We start from the raw sequence: 17,783 nt of genomic DNA, 5'->3' as shown, positions 1-17,783 counted from the left end.
ATAAAAGCTATGTGAGAGCTATGAGTTAATCTGAAAAATTGAGGACAGTGTTACAAAGTTATATCTTTAAAAGACATGAGGTAGAGAAGTAACAAACGCACTTATCCTGTCCATCTTCTGAGTAAACGAGATGCCCTGTTCCGTATGTGTACCCATTGTTCATCTTTTCTTGAAATGCACGTTGTTTTCTAGCAAGGAGAATTTGTTGGTTTTTTTTTGTTTTTTTTTTTTCCTGGAGTTTTTCAGAGACAGAAAATCTGTAACAGGCCAGAGAACAGCAGCAGTCTGATGAGGCTGAGGAGAGGAGAGTGAGTGCATGGGCGGGCTTGCAGCCCAGTCCCTCTTGCCTGCTTTCACGGTTTGCTTTCTTTAGCATGGACATTACAGTCTTGATGAGGACGGGGTAATGCAGTGCAAACTCCCCCTCAGATTGCATTTATCCTCTCCTGTTCCTCTCCAGGTGGCTTTCAGAGAGGATTTCCTGAAGTTTTTCTTTTCCCTCGAGTACTCAGTGCACATTTCATGAGTCAGCGTTCGTGGAAGCAGCGTGCTTTCTAACCTCTTACACTTCTTCGTTCTGTTCAAGCTGCTCATGTTAGAAGCAAACTGCTGGCAGAAGCAGAGCTAAAAAAGGTGTCAGATGTCACACAGCCGTGGTGTGGGGAGAAGACAAGCTGCTCAGCTGACTGTTGTGATGCAACATTACTTTGTGCTGGCTTTTTTCAAAGGAGGATTAGTCAGAGACTCATGATAGGAGAACTTTGCAGTGGGGACTACATATTGTGCTTCAGGGTGTAACCTAAGGTCTCTTTGAAAAGAGAGACCTTGTGTACAGAAGAACCTGGTTAGAGATCAAGGGCAGTCTTTGCTATTATTTAGCAGTTTAAGAGGTGGAGATTTTTTGGCTTTATCTAGAGATTTCTCCATGTATGTTTTGTCACGTTATAGCTATTTTAACTTGCTGGTGAATCTGTAGCACCTTCAATGATGACAAGACACACGTTAGGCTGTCCTGGCACAGCAAAAATATTGTAGAACTACTTTCTTCCAAAAGCGATTGTCATATGGTATGAAAGGTGAACACAGACATAAAAATGGCCACATTTTCAAAAATAGTTTTTACAGATTGGGTGGACAGTGTCAGAAAACGGCCACAAGTGACAGAGGATGAAATTCAGTTGTCTTCTGGGCCTGTTGTTGGCAAACACTTCTCTGATGTGTGCAGTACCCACTTTTTGCCTACGATTGATGCATACAGCTCTGGCTTTGCCTCCTCACTTTATGATTTTCCATGTATTATTCATATTCCTGCATTACAAACTGTGGTACAAGATGTTCCAGACTGGGTAGCTTGTCTCCATACAACCACTTGGCTCTGTGCTGTACTTTGATAAATTATTTGGTATTGCTCACAAAGTCCAGAAGGGTTATTTGAACTACAGAAACCTACTGTATAATTTTTTTTTGTTTGTTTTGTTTTGTTCTTCTCAATTCCTGTGTCTGTACGAGTGTAATTTGAGCCCTAAAAAGAGGTTTGGGGGCTTTTGGTGAGTAGGACATAGCAACAAAGCACAAGATGTTGTTGGTAACTTACTGTGTTTTTTTTTTCCCTGTACTTCACAGTGGGATATGAAAAAAGTGATGCTGTTTTCCAACTATTTTCCTTCTGTGTTAACCCACAAAGACCATATAATAGCCAATTCATTGTTACCTACCTTGGAGGCTTTAGTTTGTTCTTGTGGCTGTTACAGCCAAGAATTGACCAGAAGGAGGCTACATATATCATACACTGATAAATATATATTATTTTCTCATCCAGAAGTGACATGATAGGTGCCTGTTTTGAAGAAAGTAAAATCCAATGGTATGTGCAGCCTGGTGGTATTTGCACAAAGCAGGTCAGGGGCAGGGTGGAATCAGGCCTTGGGCGTCAATTCAGATGAACCTGGTTTAGAAGGATCAGAAAGGGGTAGTTACAGAAAGTGGTCAAAAAAAAACAAACCAAAACAAAACAAAACAGAAGGAGTTCCTGGGATGGGAAAAGTCTCTGGGAAGGAAAGTGCTTTGTATTATTTTCATGCTTCCTAATGTACCCTGCTCTGCTGCCAAAACATGGGGGTTTCAACACAAAAAGCTTCTATATGGAAAACTGGTTATCAAGAATAATTGTGTATAGCATTCCCATGAACTTGTAAGGGATTTAAACATAAACTCAGTGGGCAGGTGTAATTGCGTGTCTAAAGTGAATAAGGTAGCACTAATACAAAATAGGCAGCACACAACTCCTGTTCCAGCTGCGCTGCTCCAATTCAGATAAAATCTGAAGGCTCGGGAAATGACAGGAAGGTGTTTGCTGAACTAACTTTCATGTGGACTCCAACCCAGAAAACAAAGTTTGTTGTGGAACAGAAAGAGAGGTAACTTAGAGATGAACTGCTTGATTTGAGATCTGGGCTCGCCCTCCCGTGCACATCCTGACAGACACCCACGATTCTCCACAGGGGCAGTTGTGTTTAAAGCAAAGCAATCGGAGTTCTCTTACCTTTAGATCTGAATGTCGGCTGCTCACATGTGCACATTCCTGTTTCATGTGGCCCATCCCTGCAGGTAGCAGTGGACACTGGATATTATGGACAAAAAGTTGGCAGTGCAAATGAATCTGTCATAAGCAGCATGCTCTGTACATGATTAATTTGTAAAATGGCACATGTTGCATCAATATTTATATTTGATCCATTGAGACAGCTAGTTAACTCAGCATATGGGAAGCATTACAGTGTTGTGAGTCTACAATGTCGTTTCTTACACAGGGTGGGTGTATGTAACAAAAATAATTGTGTTTATGTAGCAAAACATATTCACACAGGCTGTATCAATTGAGCTCTTGCACAGCCATTCAAAATACAAATAAAAATATCATTTAAAACATCCAAGCAATACAGCGCATAGTTCACACAGAAGAATCCAAATGATGTGCATTCAAGAGGAGGAGTTTTCCTATGCTGGAGCCAGCAATGACTGAAGCTGGAAATACCACCCAACAAGCAGTATTTTCAGATGTTTAATTACAAAAATGCGAAGAAGGGGGAGGGAGCAAAGGAAGGGTGGGCTGAGGTATCAGCTGAGTGAATTGCAGGCCTTTGGCTCAGCACACAGGCAGTTACCTGCCAATTTAAAGGTCAGTAGTTACGAAACACAGCATCAGAGCAGGAGACTGTGGTCGAAGATCACTAAGAAATCGGTGGATATAGTTGAGACCCTCCATGCTGAGGAGTTCAAGCCCTCAAAGACTGTCTTGAGGTTTCCTGCCAGAACTCCCATGTTTCAACATGGGCAAGGGACTGGTTTTGGTTTAAAATCTGCTTCCTCGTTGTCTGATTAATTATGCTGTTAACTAGCAGTCCTACAGCACTGCAGGCTGTCAGCAGCTAGCACAGGCAGGGACTGCAACTCCCGGGTGATGCCAACATCGGTCCCTTTGCCAGAGCTGTGGATGTCACTGTCCAAGTCTCTGTTGGACAGTCCAGGGAAGATCCAGAAGGCTGAGAACACGGCTCGTGGTGGTGGATGCACACACAGACTCCTACTAGTAAGCACGTGGTGGCTCTACCAGGCAAGATCTTCATTTTCTATTCTTTCTTGTGATTATGGTAGAGCTCCAAGTACACTGCTCATTCCTGAAGGGATCATCTTGGTAAGAAAACAGAACTGCTTCCCTCTTTACCAGTCCATTCAAGGCTGCTGGAACTGAAAGTATCCAGCCAGTACTGGGGGTACTGGTCCATGGATTCAGTCTGCTACCCTGCAGGATAACTCTTGGGTCAGAGAGCACACAGGATATTATTGCAAGGTGTCTTTTCTCAGCATGTAAAGCTTCCCCTTTGTGCCCTTCTGCTGCTTATTGGAAAAAAAATCACCTTCCCTTTTTCAGTACGCTGTACAGGAAGCAGTGCAGGATGAGTTAGAGATGATAAAGATCGGGTAACTCCCATGAACTATACTTGGGATTCAAGGGATAGTTTCTGCGCTATGAAAACTTGAGTTGTGAGCAGCATAACTTGGGATTTGCCCTGTGCATACTGTTTATTAAGCCCTCATGTTTTTGAAAGCCTTCTGCAGATAAAGGAAGTCTGTATCTATTTTAACGATGCATCATATAGTACATAAACCAGAGAGCAGAGTGTCAGGTGGAAGCTGATAATGCACAGGCCTGATACGTCTTCCCCCAGGGCTGCTGGGGCTCGGGCTTAAGCCTCTGGCCCCTGGAGCTGGGATGTCAGCAGCTTCCTCGCCTAGGGGAAGGCTGGAGACCTCTCAATTAATGGTCCAAGGACCGCTGACAGATAGTTTCCTCCCAAGAGGGGTGCTGGTGAGTGAAGTGGTCACTGTAATGCGTTTCTAAGGGACTTTGGAGCTCATGGAAATGCATTGTCAAGTGTTAGCAAAAGCTGTTTCATTATGTACTGCTACCAAATGTGCTTGTGCTTTGGAACTGATTGGAAGGCTTTGGGAGGGGAAAATGGGCTCTAATGTTTATGTAGACCGGAGTAAAGTGCTTACAAAGTATTTTTACCTCATAGAGTAACAAGAATGCACCAATTTTTCGTCTTGAAGCCAGGAAAGCAAACTCGTTCTCAAAGTTTTCCTTTGCAAGAAGCCGTTTCCTGGCCCCAGTTTGACAGAAGCCTTGATCATTAAGTCCCAAACTGACGGGCAAACTCTGCCCTGTGGAGCAGAGGGGAGATGCCACCAAAGGGAATGCTGCAAGGGTCATTCCCACCTCTTCCACTCTCAGGCAGCTGGGCAGAAGATGAAAGGCAAAAAACAGCAAAGGTTTTAGAGGGTGGATTTGTGGATTCAGTGGGTGCTCCTTCCCTGTCCTCAGAAGAGGTCTATGAAGTCCAAGTGTGTCAGTTACCAAGAAAATATGGGAGGAAATGGCTTGTCTTGAACCCCAGTGTCCAAAGAAGGGGGATTTACTCTTTCAGAGGCTTTGTTTGCTTGCAGTGGCTTCCATTAACTGGGAAGCTGCGGCGTAAATGCAAACCATGTGATTGCTCACCCCCTGTTCCCTGCCTGCCTCCGTTATAGTCCTACAGACTCCTCATGGAGCGCTGGGAATAAGTGTGGTTCAGCACTCATTATATTCCCTTTATTCATTTGTATGCTCACATAGTGCTAATAACAATGCAGCGCAATAAAAGATAGCACAAGAGCCTTAAATTAAACGCAGCCTTTCCAGTATCTCAGCAGGGTGGCAGGCAGGCATGGATTTCCAGCTGTCTTTCAGCAAGCCCATTAATAAATCACATTTATTTTCCTGGAAGGAGAACTGCTGGGACATCCTTCTGTTCTGGGGGCAGAATCATATTCAATATCCCCACATTATTTGTTGGACATGGGTGTGAAGTTTAGCCCTGAGAATTGGAACTGCCAAAAATTCCGTGGTCCTCTTCAACTTTATTTAATTCCCATTTATGCAGTTGTGGTTTTTTTTTTCTGTAGTCCTTGCCTACCAACTTAGATACTGCTCTAGTTAATGAGCAGCATCTCACTTGTGTGCGTTTACGTATGTAAGGAAAAAAATGCTCATTTTTTTTCAGCATTTATCTGTCTCTACTGATTTATGCAGACAAACACTGCATCAGAACAAATCCGAATGCTGGCAGTCTTTGATCCCTGTAATACATCTGGATTTAAGCAGTGGCCAGTGTCTTCTGAAGCAAGGGGAATGCTTGAGTTCAGGTCCAAATTACATTACTTAACACGCAGGCAGCCTCAGATAAACAGCCCAAGTTCTCTTCATCTTTCCCTGCTTAACCCGTTTTTCAAAATTCTCATTGTTTTAATTGTTCCAGTGTTCCTCTGGCTTTATTATAAGAAGGCAAGGAAGGGAGAGACGCAACAGCCTTGTTCCAATAACCGTTACTGGTGACATCCTGCTAACTCATTTGCCAAGGAATTGTTTATCTACAGAGAGGGAATCTGCAACTTACAGCTGAATCCCTGCTAATAACTTGCATAATCAGAACTCTTATTTCAGCCAAAGTTTGTCTATTAAGACTGAATTGCTGATAATTTGGAGTCTTACAAGGACAGAGAACAATTCACACAGACTAATTAGAATAATACCATGATGTTCAATCACATTGTAATTTAATCTTACTGACCTCGAGATCCAAAAGTCTTGTGGTCAGTGGTCACCACCAGAACCTGGCAATGGTTTGTGAATAGGGAAGGTCACCGTGACAGCCTCTGTAGCTGCAGGGAGAATGCTGTGACTGCTCTAGTTCTGCAGCCCTCACAGACAGCTATATTGTTATTGGAAACAGTTTTACTAGGTATTGAAAACTCTGAAAATACCATTTTAAATGAAGCTTTAGATGAAATCATGATTATTTTTTAATTATTTTTTTACAAATGAATGTCAGTTCTTAGTTCTTAGCAAATATCTGTGAATTTTCATAAAATCATATGGTACATATTGGCCACGTCTGAACCTGACCTGATTCCATCGAAGTATTTTTGCACTGCAGGTTATCTTGAGTCATTTTATTGGTGAGCTCTTTTTTCAGGTGTTGCCAAAGCACAGTCACTCCCTGGTAAGATCCCAATCCAGAGCAGGGTTTGTTCAGCGAGCCCCACTCTGAAACTTACAACAGCACCCTGACTTTTGGTGAGGTGAAGGACTGAGACCAGGGTTGTGGTTACTTGGGTTAATTGCCATTTAAGCAAGTCACATTTTTCTCTTCTCTAAACTAAGTGTCACAGTACTGGTCCATTTCTGTGGGATGTCTTTGAGTTCCTTAGGTGGAAATTGCTGTACAAACATGAAATATTGTTTTAATCTTTTGTTGTTGTTGTTTGAAGCAAGTTAGAGTGGGTTAGTGTGAAATCCGTGATGATACCTGGAATAACTAGTGGTTTTGAAACTCTCTCCAGTAATGTCTTCCGATTCAAAGTTCGTGCTCTTAGTGTTAGGGAAGGGGGTTGCTAAATAACCAGCTCAACACTGTTCCAGATGAATGCTCCACTGATTCACAGCGTTCAGTTCCTCCTGTTCAGGTTTTCAGTCAGGTGTCTATCGTAGTCTTGACATCAATGTTTAGAGATACTTTAACCTTGCAAACAAAATAATTGGGGACCTCTGGTTGTTGTCATTAGAAAATTGGCTGCGATGGAATCATTGGTTCAGCTGCCAAAGAGGATCGCTGTGGAATCTGCAGTGGTGATGGCAAAACCTGTAAAGTGGTGAAAGGCGACTTCAACCACACGAAGGGGATGGGTGAGTAACCCTCAGCAGCATTTCAGCAGAGCGGAGGTTCTCTTAACTGCTTGAGGAGAGTTAAAGAGAGGCAGTATAGCTCTTCTTGGATAGCATTTGACTCACCTGTGCTGATGAACGCATTAGAGGGCAGCTGTTCTCTGAATTTGCATGAATTTCTGATGTATGTTATCATAAAAACTTCCAACTGTTCATGACATCCTACTTTTGCAGACGATGGGTAGGGGTCTGACACCACTGGCTTCACTGGTTTTCTCCCTTTCCAGCCAGTGGTGCTGCCAGGAAAGGTTCTGTAGAAGTGTGTGACGAGGAATCAATGAAAAAATAGGCAAGAATGAAAATACTGACTCCTCCCTTTTCTTGCCTTTGAGTAACTCTCCAAAGACAGATACTCAGCATTCAGTCTTACCACTTACTGAGCCTCTTGTTAGATGGTGAGTTGGGAGTGCTGAGAACTTCTCAGGATCACACCTGATGGAGCTGTGCAGTATCCAAAACTGTTTCTTATTTAAAACAACAGAATCTGTCTAGGAACACAAAGCAAAATTCAGCTGTGATATTCTGCCTGCTTCTTATTCAGTTGCCCATATAGCAGCCGTTTCCTCTCTCTGAAATTCAGAATGAAGTTTCTCATTTTGAAAGCTGCCGGTGCTGTTGATGTTAAATAACAGATAAAATCGTAGGATCTTCTCCAGTGGGAGGGAAGTCTGATTTCAGCACCATCCTTGAGCTCTTTGGGAGCTCTGAATGATGTACATTGTATGTTCCAGATGATTCAAGCTATAATCAGTATATCTCAGCTAAATAAAAAAGCCCTCCCCTGTGAATATTATTACTGAATCCCTGCCAGCAATAGCATCCAGTATAGCATAAAAGAGCTTCTGGTCAGACTTAAGACTTTCCCCTCTGTTGTTAAACATTAATGTATGTGCAGCTTGGTGTTTGAATTAGTCTTTGTTCCAGAGTTTCTGTTCCGTGCTTCTGAGAAACCTTGTTACCATTCATCCTAACCCGGCAAAGGGAGGGAAAGCCAGATTCAGGACTCGCAAGCTGCTCCAGGAAGAAGCAATTGTCCAGCAAAAGTGATTTCACATTCAGGAATAGAGTGCTGCTGTTTCTGTGTGCATAAATACATCGAAAGCGTGCTACTCCAGGACTGAGTTCAGTAAAGCACCCAGAGATTTTGTTTAAGCACACGCTCCAGTTGTGGTTAGTTACTGAAGCAGCACAAGTGCTTTGTGGCTTCCTTGAATCAAGGTCTCAGCACTAAAGTGATTTTGTTCATTGGCCTCTTCCTCTGCATCCTCCTCCTTCTTATCTGTGGGGCCAGCTGTGACCTGTCACCTCCTGTGAGGTGCAGGTGGGATTTCCCACCTCCACCACGGCTTTCTGGAGCACATTCATGCTGTGGCATTGCTAGGCCAACCTGCTGAATAATTTCCTGCTTTATTGCCTTTGACTCTTTTGTCCTGGTTATTTTCCACCTATTTGTGTCAAGGCGTTCGCACTTGACAGAAATGGTGTAAAAAGTTCCTCTTTTCAGTTGAAAAAAAAATATTCTCTCTTTCTGTAGCAGATTTTACAGCTGTTCCTGAACTTCCCGGTGGCTCCTGAAGAGAACTATCTTTTATCTTTTCCAATTAGACTACAAAACATCTCGGGTAGATAATAAGAAATGGCTGGGTCACTGCCAGGAAGTTGCACTAATTCCCAGCTAGACAAACTGCCTGAGGGTGGTAACTTTACAAGGCTGTAGGAACAGAACAGACTCGACCTTAACGGGTTGTGCAGCTGCCAGGACGCTGCAGGAGGGATTCACCCCCAGCGCCGTGTTGCCTAGCGGGAAGAAATGGCTGACGGGATCATGGTTTGCATTAGGCTCTTCAGGCATTTACTGATTCTTCTTCTCCGCTGATCATCTTAGAAGTGCAAACTGGTCACGAGGTTGCATTGTCGATGCCACCACAGAGCCCTTTTAAGTGCTTCCACCTTTACCCATCTCACGGAACTCACAGGAAATTAGTTTTAAAATGGTGATCTCATAGAGATTTGTTAGAAGCTTTGATTTATTATTTTTTAAAGGGAATTTTATTTTGGGGAGTAACGATTTTAAAAACGATCATCCATGATATGATAAGTAGTCTTCTAGGTTGAAAATCATCCTTGCTTTTTTTTTTTTTTTTTTTTTTTAATTATGCTCTTTTAATGAACATCCTAGCCTACTAGCAACGAAAGAATATTTACGCTTTTAATTATTCCCTGTTCTTGTTTTCCTGCTTTTGGGTTTCTTCTATGTTACATACTGAATATAGACTTGTTCTTTTCACTTAGGATTTCTGGCCCCAATTCTGCAAAGATTTTATGCATCCGTTTATATCAATTTATATTCATATACTTGTGTTTTGCAGTCAGGTCCTTGGGTTAACTTACCGAATCTAGTGCAGTAGGAAAAGCTCCGGTGTTCGATCTGAGATATCACAAGTGAGCATTTGGTTACTCAAGAAAAAAAAAGTCCTCTTTTTCTTTCAATAAGTCCTTAAGCAAACGTACAGAAATCTGACAGAACTCTGGTCAAAAGTGAATATGAAATACCAGTTTAGGCTTTGGATATGCAAGTGATTGCACAGGTCAGTTGCAAATGCTCACTAACGTGCTGCAATCCAAGTCGAGGCCAGCATCCTGCATTAAGTATGCCGGTGGGTTATCTCAGTAGAGAATAGCTTTCAAATATCGAGCTGTTGATTGTTTTGGTGCGGTGTCTGCTTTGGGAATTGCAGCTGCTTCTTTGGGTGAGATCTTCAGCTGCTCTACAGGTGGGACTCCACCGACCGCGGGTTGGCTCCCTCTGTGTCCTGTGACTGCAAATGGTGTTGTGGAGCCCTATTTATGGAACTAAACCCATACCAACTCCTTTCTGTTTCTTAGTCACCAATAGTCATTGTAAGAAGGTTTCCACATGTGTGATGACAAAGGCAAAGGCTGTTCCCAAGTGTTTCTCGTGTAAGATACTTGAATGCTGTTTGCAGTGTTCGTGGGTGCTGGTGACGTCCTTTGGTGTTGGTTCTTCGTCTTCTTTTGGTTGGATGAGATGGGGAGATGGGTATCAAAAGCCATGGATAAACTTCAAGACCTTTTACTAGTTAGTTTGTTTTTTCACAGATACCAAGAACAGATCCTTTCCTTTTAGAAGATGTGAAAGAGAGACAAATTTTCATTAACCAAATAAAAAATACTGGGCCTGTTTCTTGTTGTGATGCTAAATGTCACATACACTTCTGTGCAGCTGGCTGTCTTCAGTAGGCCAGCTGAATGTGCTGTTTAGACTGAGATTTTACTTCTGACTTGCACCATGCCCTGTACCTAGTGCTATGAAACAATTTAAAAAATAAAAATAAACACGGGCTTGTTCTGAAGTCCATCTCAGCCTCCCTGTCACTGTTCAAGGGACCTAGAACTAGAGGACAGTTGGGTAGCTGATCTGTATTACTCACTAGGGTATCTGTCCAGACTCCAAGTCTGGGCCTGTAATGCTCAGACCTGCATCGAGAATGAGCCATTTTCCTTTGCATCTGTCACTGTTGATTTTTCTCATCCATATCAACATTTTCCTTGCAGCTTTTTGCTTGTGATCCTAAAGAACCCAGGTTATTTGGATTTTTTTTAATTGCAGAGCACAATACGGTGATATGTGCCAGTTCTGACTGTTGTTTTGGGAGATGACTAGTGCATCTTTGCTAGCAATTTCTATTTCTAAGCTGATGAAAACACAGGCCTTTTATTTCGTACTTTATTTTTCCAGCACATATTTAAAACAAATAAAGGAAATTTGGACAGTGGTGCTGTAGCGCTGGCTACACAATGCAAGAAACTCATTTCTTGTCAATAGGGCGTACATCTAAATGATGACAAAATAGTGCCCCAGGGATAGCTCCTGGGGTGTCTTACAAGGGTTTAAGCAGAACATGTAAGAGAGATGCTCACAACCAACATTGCAATATTAGTAAGAGGCTTTGAAATCTATCCATGGCTCTCCGGTGATAGGATTTTCTTCCAAATGAGCTATCCCATGGCTGGAAGCGGACAGGTGCTGATGAGGGAATTACTCTCAGGATAATAGCAAGAGAGAATCAGCGCAGCTGCTGCAGAGATGGTTATGTACTTACTGCTGGATGTTTTTGCACTCCACTGCAGAAACCAGCACTCGGTAAAAGGTGCAGGATGGGAAGGGTCATGGGAACTGATACGCCTAGGTGGACAGGGCAACCTGGTTTCCTTGGCTTCCACCCTGAGATCTTTGTTCTGATGGGGAAGCCTGATAACGGGGTGAGCACTGCTGACATCTCACATTTATTGTCATGTGTGTACAGGGATGGGACACGAAGGCACACTGCCTAGAGATCAGGGCTTTCAGCCATGGGATAATTTCCCCTTTACCTCAGAGTCTGTCTTTCACTGGGATGTGAGCTGGGAAAGTGGTTTTGCAGTGCATCAGTGACGTTGTGAAGTTCATACTAAACTTTCTCTTCATTCTGAGAGTAACAACAGCTAACAGTGGATTTCCCTGTGTGAAATGCTTTCCTCTTGCAAATCTCTCCAGCATTTAAATGAAGATACAGTAGCCACTGTTCACATATTCATCTCCTTGATGACAAAGCCGCATCTTTGTTCTGGTGTCTCTCCTAATACGAGTTACACCATATAATTTGTATCTAGGATTTGCTTCAATCATGGTCTTACATTCCTGAGACACTGATGTAATGCAGATTGTCCAGAAAGATTGGTGCATGCCAAAGTAACTGTTCCCAAGGTGGAGCATACTGCATACAGCACTATAAATTATCAAATAATGAAGCTCTCCTGTTGTACTTTCAAAGCTTCATCTTAACAGGCTGATTTATGGGTGAAATTACTCGAAATACTGCCTGATAGTTGCCAAATCTCATCAGTCTTTAACCAATGCCTCATTTAAAGCAGAACTTGAAGCCCAACCTTGCAGACCCCTGCATTGCGGACAATTATCCTAAGACCTAACAGATCTTTGAGACTCTTTGACGCCGGGCCAACTCTTGAGACTTTTTTTGGTCTTACTAGCTGACACTTGATAATCTTTCTGGCAATCTGCAGTGACAGTTCGCTTAATAAAACGTGCCTCGAAAACAGTGAAGATGTTTTCTGGTGCAGTTATCTCAAAGATCAGGATTATTTTGGGACCAGCAGCATCGCATTAGCGCTAAGGACCAGACTGGAGCGGTGGTAGCTGTCCGAGTTTGTACCTGTGGCAAATTTGCATGGATGGTGTACAGTATGTTTGCAGTAGGATTTGACCACTAACTCGCACAATATTGCTAGAGATAATGACCGAGGGTGTAAAGATGCTGGTTTTGGTACATGCCCAAGAACTCTGCTTCCTCTCTGAAAGGACAGGTCAGGTCCGTACAACTGCAGAGTGGTTCACAGCTCGCTGAAGAAGCAGTAAAGGCCAGCAGTTGGGTTTTTGCTGCATGATCTTGGTGAGTTAGCTCAGTGTGTTTCTTCTTACTCAGGAGCTGTGAATACAGCCCCCCAAAGCCATCAATCAGGATTAGAAATTACATGAGGAGAAAAATCTGGTATAAGACCAAACCAAACAGTCTCCGCAACTAATACCATATTAATAGCTTGCACTCCACTATTTACCATTGTAAAAAGGAACAGAAAAGTCAGCTTTTCCACGTGGTGTTCCTCTCATGACACAGTGATGAAATGAGTGTATTTATGGCACTAGCTGGACCTCAGGCGTGGCTCCCCAGCTCACCCAGCTCCAAAGCACTGTGATGCTCCCGGCTGCTCTCGGTCAGGGGACAGATCCAAAGCGCAGTGAAGCCAGTGACTGGCTTGCCACTAAATTCAGCCCAAATTTGCATTCAACCCTTGCATGAGTTAGTTCTGGGCATTCATATCTGGCAAACAATTTTAATTTTAAGGAATAGTACCCGAATAGGTATGTTAAATTACCTGAAACTTGGGCATGTTCCAAAGTGGCTTCCTAACAGGGTGTTGAGGTGTGTAACAGGGCTGGTTTCCCCGGGATGGGCTGGTGTTAATCACACCTCTGCTGTGTGCTCATGGCTGGTGGCAGCTGTTGGTCGGGGTTGTATGCAGGTGCATGGGGTGTGGTGAGGTTGTTTGATTTCTGGAACACTCTGTATTTACTGTCATTTGGTATCTCAGCTGATGAAAAAGACAACTCCTGGCAGCATCTAGAGTAAAATCCAACATCTGTTTGATTTGATTTGATAACAGATTTTTGTATTGCATTTAAGAGTACCCAGACATGGTTTGCAGTTCTGCTGTCCCTCTTTCTGTTTTACCTGCAAGGCTAAGTGACTATTTCTGAGATACACCGAGTAAGAGAGAAGTAAGGAAGAAAACATGCAGAAATAAATGAAATGAACTGAAAGGTCAAACAGTAAGTGTGATTCAGATGCAGTGATCAGGGAAAGAGGGACTGTGTCTAGCCCAAATCAGCTGTCCACCCAGTGACCCTCATAAAACCCAAGCAATCAGGCCTCATTGATATGACACCAAAGAGGCTGGACACTGCTTGTTCAGACAGCCTGAAACAAACCCACAGTCTGAGACCCAAAATCCTCATCTGACTCACTCCATGTCATGGTGGCAAGAGAGTCACTTAGTCCTGAGATGCATTGGGTTGTCAGCATCCTTCTTTAAGGCTTTTCTTATCAGTGTAGCAGAAGCATGGCCATTCAGCTGCACTTGTCCCTAAAACAGTTCCCGAAATCTTGCTGAATGCTAGAGGAGCCACTGCTCCTTGCTCTAGCAGTTCTCCAAGCTCTTGCTGTAGCTTGCCCTTGATTTCCATAAAGGCAGAGTTTACACAGAAGAGCTTCACACAGCCCTTTATGAAGACAAAAAGGAGGGAAGAGAAGGGGAATGAGGGAACATACAGAATAAGCTACTTAACATGTAAAAGAAACAGGAGAGCAATAATCCATAAGATGTGCCAAGTAACACACCGCAAAGTAAACTGGGTGGCCAATTAGAAAGAATCAAATCATGGTTGTGATGAGATTAGTGTCATTTACAGGGGGCTGATTCTGAGTCCAATGAAGCCAGTGGAAAAACTTTCCCTGACTCCCAGGCCTTTGAAACGGGCCCTAATGCTCCTCAGCTTTTTAGTTTAAAGGCAGCAGTTTCACCCCATGGAACAAGTACGTAACTCCACATGGCTCTGTGGTGGGGGAAAACACGCTACGTTTCCTTGTAGCTCCTTATTATTCTTACTGTTATTCTGTTAGTGAATAGTAGGGTAATTACATCATATTGCTGGTTGTCGAAGGAAGCATGAAGAGGCCAACAGAGTTTCAGAAAAATAAAGACCAAGAGAATTCCATAAAAATCTGATGGGGTGCTGTAAAAACTTCCCTTCTTTGTCAGATGCTCGGATGGTCTCATTTGGCATGTCTTGTTTCTGCTGGCAGCACTTGGAGATGGTCAGTCTCTGACAAAGTTTCAGCTCTGTTGTTACATTAAATCTGAGCTGTGGAATTTGGTTTAGCAGCCCAATGCAAAGAGGCTGTTAACTATTATATCCTCCAGAACATTTATATAAAGTTAATGTGCAAGTGAAAACAAAGTTATTTTTCCCACATGTCCCACTAATTCCTCCTGTTCTGCTTAGGCATCATCCAAATGTTCTGTGGAGGTGAGTCCTTTCACACAGAGATCGCAGCCAGGAGCAGGGATCTTTTTAAGAGGAGATGACAGGAGTATCTATCAGAAACTGGATTTCACATCACAGATATCTGGGCAGGAGTTGATTTTTTCATGGTGAGATACTGAATGATTGATGCCTCTGGCTGCCCGTGGGTTGTTCTCATCCATCTGCCCTTCTGTTGCCACAGGTTACATCGAAGCAGCTGTGATCCCTGCAGGTGCCCGACGGATCAGAGTGGTTGAGGACAAACCTGCTCACAGTTTTCTGGGTAAAAAGACAGAACAAAAAATCTTTTCATTCAAAACTCAGCTCTGTTCTCTGTTAAAGTGATGCTTCTCTAAATGTCTTGTAAGTGATGGGTTTGTTCTTTTCACAAAGTGGCTTTGATTTTGTTATTGTTTCGATCTCTCTACTTTTGTGGCTTGATTTCATGATACTTGCTTGACGTGATAGTACATGACACTTACAAGGCCCTTGTGCAACTGGAAAGGACCAAAGAACACGTTTATGTAGACAGAAGGATTTCTGAACAACATTTGGCGCTGGGTTGAACGTAGCTGCCCACACTTAGGAAGGGAGTGGAAAAGAGAGCCGTGCATTTAAAGGAAGGATTGGCAGAGATACCAACAGGAAGGCTCCAAGCTCAGACTGGAACAAAGGCAGCACAGGGGAGCTGATGTCCCTTAAGGACCTGACCATGATGTTGCCTGCCCCGTTGCCTGCAGCAGCAGGTTTTCTCTTGGTGCTGTTCTCAAGACCTGATCCTGCATTCTGAGGTGCGGGATGTATCACAGTGTTTCAGCCCTTCCACAGCCTGACGTTCTCATAGCAGTGGTCGGAACAGATACATGTTCCAGCTGATGCTTAGCCTGAAAAGTATTAGGTACTGTTTTCACTTGTGTATGTTCTGGTTCTCTCAAAGTGAGCTTCTCAGAGTGGAGACACTGTGAGGTTTCAGGGTAGAAAAGCACTGGAAGATGGGATTGCGTCCAGGGATATATCAGGCCTGTGGTAGAAACTCTGAGAGGATCACAAAGCTTGCTGCCCTCCCATTGTGCAGAAGGGGAAGCTGAGGTGTCAAAACGTGTTCATGGCTATGCATTGAGGCAGTAGCAAAGCTTGGGCTGGGATCCTTGGCAAAAACGTTGCCATTTGTACCGCTTCTTGGTAAGAAGCACGTGTCCCTGCTGGTACTATTTCTGCTAGTGCTGCAGCCAGCTTGCTGGGAGAGGATTACGCCTACACGTAAGATGTTTGACATAGCAAAGCACCAGTGGAACAATGAGAGCCAGTGTTTCCTTGGGCTTTGCAAATACTCTGTCTGCTGGGAGCCAACCTTTTTGTTTGTCTTGGTGGGATTTCCACAGGTTATTTGTCAGGGGTTTGGGCTTTGGCAGATAGCTGCAGCAGTGAGATTCCTATGTGGAGCTAGCCCTTTGTTGTGACCACTTAACCTTGACTTAAGCAGGTATTTCTCCATTAGGTGGTGAACATTGGAACTTACGGACATTTGAGAGCAGGACTTGGCCCTTGTATGTGTCCCATAAAGACAGATAAAAATTCTACAGATTTTAGATCAAAAAGTTCTTTCCAGGAGCACTGGGCATAAGGAAAAGATGCCCAGTGTCTTGCTAACCTCAGTTATCGAGTAGCAGCAGGAGTGTTCCAACTGGATAAAAAAGATGACCAAGGAAACTAAACTCTGGTCACTCCGTTAGGCCTCATAATGCATTGTAAATCCAGATCTGAGTGTGGAAGGATTTTCTTTTTCAGTTACACCATCAAAGCGGAGCCCAATCAGGTCCTATTTCCACTCAGAACCAGGTACAGTGTTTTGGATTTGAGCCCAGCATAATTTGGAATCATTATTTCATGTGCTGGGAGCAGTGCCTGAAGAATTTCCCTCCACCTACAGGCAACCCACGCTGGCTGGCTTGCCTGGCTGCAATGCTTAAAAACCACCTTGAACAGGAAATGCCTCGGCAGTTTGTGTCCACAGGCTGGGAAGCAAGCTAGAGGGACCCAAGGTGGAAATAAAGATCTGACAAGGTGCCAGGTTTAGAAACAGATTGGTCAGTTCCTGTCTTCGAGCCAACAAGAAAAGGAGTTACGGGTTGTTGCTAGGGTTCCTTTTCCTTAATGTTCTTCTACTGTACAGCTTCGAGCCAGGAATCAGCTCAGAGATGTAAGAGTGTGGATGCTTGCTACTGCCTAAATGCACCCACAGTGGGGAGAAGGGAAAGAGCTGTGCTTTGCTGCCCTGGTTGAGGCGTAGGGACCCAGGAGAGCTGCAGCCAGCTTGGGGCACTTGCACCGAGTGAAGAGAAGCTGTGGTGAAAGCACTTTGGCTCAGATCCTCTGCTGAATCTCCAGTGGAACTCCTGCAATCCTCAGTGAGCCCCTGTGGGGCTGTTTCCAGACTCTCCTGCTCTGTTACTTAGGGAACAGTGCCTGCAGCAATCAAAATCAAACCTTTCCCAGAAGAGAGATCCACAAAGATTAAACATTTTATTTTTTACCAGCAAGCCATCGTCCTTTGATGATGAGCTGGATCCAAAGCATAGTTTTAGTCATTCAAGCTCTCAAACGCTCTTGTGAGCATGGGCCGTGAGATTTTTGCTAGTCAGCAGTGCTGCTGTGGAGATAGTTTTATCTCATTCCCAGCTTTGATTAGTCATGTTCGTGGCTCCTCAAGCCTTTGAGCAGCCTGGAAGCCACTCAGCCTTGGCAGAGGAAAACAATCCTGCTTCGGAATTGTCTGAAGTTTGCACAGGGCACTTC

The 17,783-nt window shown here is 43.6% G+C and overlaps 1 protein-coding gene across 1 annotated transcript in view; it reads left to right on the top strand.

Annotated features, from left to right (window-relative positions):
• Positions 1-17,783, top strand: part of ADAMTS17 (ADAM metallopeptidase with thrombospondin type 1 motif 17) — a 172,061-nt gene that overhangs the window by 106,428 nt on the left and 47,850 nt on the right. Inside the window, exons 15-16 of the mRNA XM_032194627.1 lie at positions 7,165-7,285; positions 15,190-15,270. Of these exons, the coding sequence (XP_032050518.1) occupies positions 7,165-7,285; positions 15,190-15,270 (202 nt within the window). The remainder of the gene's footprint in view (positions 1-7,164; positions 7,286-15,189; positions 15,271-17,783) is intronic.

Source organism: Aythya fuligula, chromosome 11 (assembly GCF_009819795.1).
Source record: "Aythya fuligula isolate bAytFul2 chromosome 11, bAytFul2.pri, whole genome shotgun sequence".
In the NCBI taxonomy this organism is placed as follows: domain Eukaryota; kingdom Metazoa; phylum Chordata; class Aves; order Anseriformes; family Anatidae; genus Aythya; species Aythya fuligula.
The sequence above is the reverse complement of the archived record's forward strand: the minus strand, read 5'-3'. Positions and strand labels throughout refer to the sequence as shown.